The sequence below is a fragment of the Pteropus vampyrus genome, unplaced genomic scaffold (assembly GCF_000151845.1).
Source record: "Pteropus vampyrus isolate Shadow unplaced genomic scaffold, Pvam_2.0 Scaffold392, whole genome shotgun sequence".
In the NCBI taxonomy this organism is placed as follows: Eukaryota; Metazoa; Chordata; class Mammalia; order Chiroptera; family Pteropodidae; genus Pteropus; species Pteropus vampyrus.
The window spans coordinates 662,937-665,246 of NW_011889173.1; the positions used below are offsets into that span (position 1 = coordinate 662,937).

Genomic DNA, 2,310 nt, shown 5'->3' on the forward strand with positions numbered 1-2,310 from the left:
ACAAGCATCGTTCAGTTTTATTTGACGTACTTTATAAAACCAAGTTCCCATATATAATAACTATAGGAGCTGAAGGCCGACTGCATTTGGTTGCTCTGAGACGCCTCTCCCCCCGCGCAGGCCACAGTCAGTAGTCCTCTGGGCCCTTCTTTAGAAGTCGCCGCAGGTGGCCGCAGAACCACCGTGAGGAAAAGCGCCGTGGCCATCGCTGACCTGCGGCGGGCAGGCTCTCAGACTGCAGACACTGGCACGTCACTAAGAACTAACTTCCTGATGCACAGATAAGTGGCAAAGTGAATTAAGACAAAGACAGTATTACCTCTGGGGACAACTAAGCTTGGGTGGCTAGTCCGAACACCCCTTTTAAAAAATTTTATTTCATTACCAGCTACCATTTATTTCAGGCTTGTCTGCTCTGTGCCAGGCACAAATACCACGACGAATTAAGAACTGCAAATCCCACATCATGCTATAATCACCAGATTTTTCTCTGGACCTGGGTCTCGAGAGACTGCTCTTAACCACCGCATTGCAATTTGCTGCTGGGAAAAAGAGACAGTGCGAACAACAGCCAACAACAGCAGCCACAACAACAACAACAACAATAACGACAACGGGAACTACCCTCGACTGAGTTGTGGCTCCGTCCTGGACACTGTTCTCAGTACTTCACAGCCGTGATTTTGTTTACTCCTCCTTCTGACCCTAAGAAAGAGGCACCGCTATTATCATTCTTATTTTACCATAAAGAAACAAGGAGAGGCTCAGTAACTGGCCCAGAGTCACACAGCTGGTGCGGCTGGGCAGAGCCACGGCCACCCACTGTGGCACCCAGGATGAGCATTTACGGAGCACCCGCTGCACTGGCTGGACTCTGCGATCGTCCGGGAAGCCCTAGCGATGATGCCACAGCAAGCGCTGGTAGACAGAGCGGAATCCGAACCCGAGTCCAGGGCTCCGACCAGCCTGGGGTGGGAAGCTTATCGGTGGGTGACTGCAGAGGGACTATCTGCTTTGCACGGTTGGGTTCCGTGTGTTGAGCTTGCCACTTAGATGGGTGGAATTCTGTTTGCCTCCAGAGTTCTGTGTGCACGAACATGGCCAAGCAGAGTTAAACTCCTGGAGCACACACCCTGCCCACGGTGTTTGCATTTTATATCCGCACACCCGCAGAGAGTGTGTTGGACTCAAGGAAAAACCTGTTCGATTGAATGAAATCTTCCCTTTTGGGTCATTTTCCTTCTTGATTGTCCACAGGCACAAATGCCTTTTAGGACATCAGCCTGCAGTGCGACCCATGGGCAAGGAATCAACAAGTCCAACATTGCCTCCTAAAAACCTTCTTTGCAAGCCGCATTTTGCAGAGGCTTGCTCTTCTGGAGAGATGGCTAAACCCTAGGAGATAAAGTAGATTGTTACATGCTTAATGTGGAAAGTTGGCTTCACGCAAGAACGTGGAGTTTCCAGAGTCTGCACTGAAACTGCCTCCCCTCAGGCGATCCCAGCCCCTGGAGGCAAAAGCGCTGACGCAGTTAAGACCCAGCGCCAACCCACAGGAGCGCAAAACACCCTTTTTCTGCGCCGCGCCTTTGAAGTGTGCTGCTTTCTGGAACACTTCTGAGCCACTGTTGGACCACGGCGTATACCGACAAGGGCCGGCAGGGGGCAGCAGACCCCACCCTTTCTGCCGCGGAGGCTGAGCGCCCGCGCGTCCAGGCTGGGAGTCTCCAGGTCACCAAACCTGTCCAGGTTCATCCTCAGCGACTTGACCAGCAGACGGGTTAATTTTCTTCTGAGGCTGCAGACTTTAGGGTGGAGGGGCGAGGCGAAGAGGGGCCGAAAAGGAAAGAATTCGAAAGCAGGGTTTGGAGCTGGTACGGGCACGCAGCCAATTCCTGTGGACAGTTTATGCTTCTGATAGGGAGGCGGAAGCTATGGAAAACTGGACATGCTGGCCAAGGCAGCAGCTGCCTGCATTCCGGCAAGGTCACAGGGCGGTGGCTGCAACCTCCTCGCGGCCAGTGCCCAAGCAGTGGGAGCCAGGACCCTCCCAGGGGAAGGATGCTCAGGCCCCCAGGGAACGTGCTGGGCTGGGGCTTTCTCGTGCACAGTGCGGAGGGCCCCACTCGGTCCCGTAGCCTGCTGGGTCGCTGACCGCAGTGGGGTGGCGGGGTTGACAATCTGTGTGGAAAGGGAGGCGTTTAATTTTCGCATTCCACGTGCGCTGATGCATGGCCTTGACGCTCCAGACCCGGCACCTTGAGTTGAGACATTGGCCTTTCCACCTTTTCGCTGAAGGCATGTGCAGAC

The 2,310-nt window shown here is 54.1% G+C and overlaps 1 protein-coding gene across 1 annotated transcript in view; it reads right to left on the reverse strand.

The window, feature by feature from the left end:
* PLG (plasminogen) overlaps positions 1 to 1,755 on the reverse strand; it is a 48,664-nt gene extending 46,909 nt beyond the window's left edge. Inside the window, exon 1 of the mRNA XM_023523446.1 lies at positions 1,680 to 1,755. Within this exon, the coding sequence (XP_023379214.1) occupies positions 1,680 to 1,755 (76 nt within the window). The remainder of the gene's footprint in view (positions 1 to 1,679) is intronic.
* Between the last annotated feature and the right edge of the window lie 555 nt (positions 1,756 to 2,310).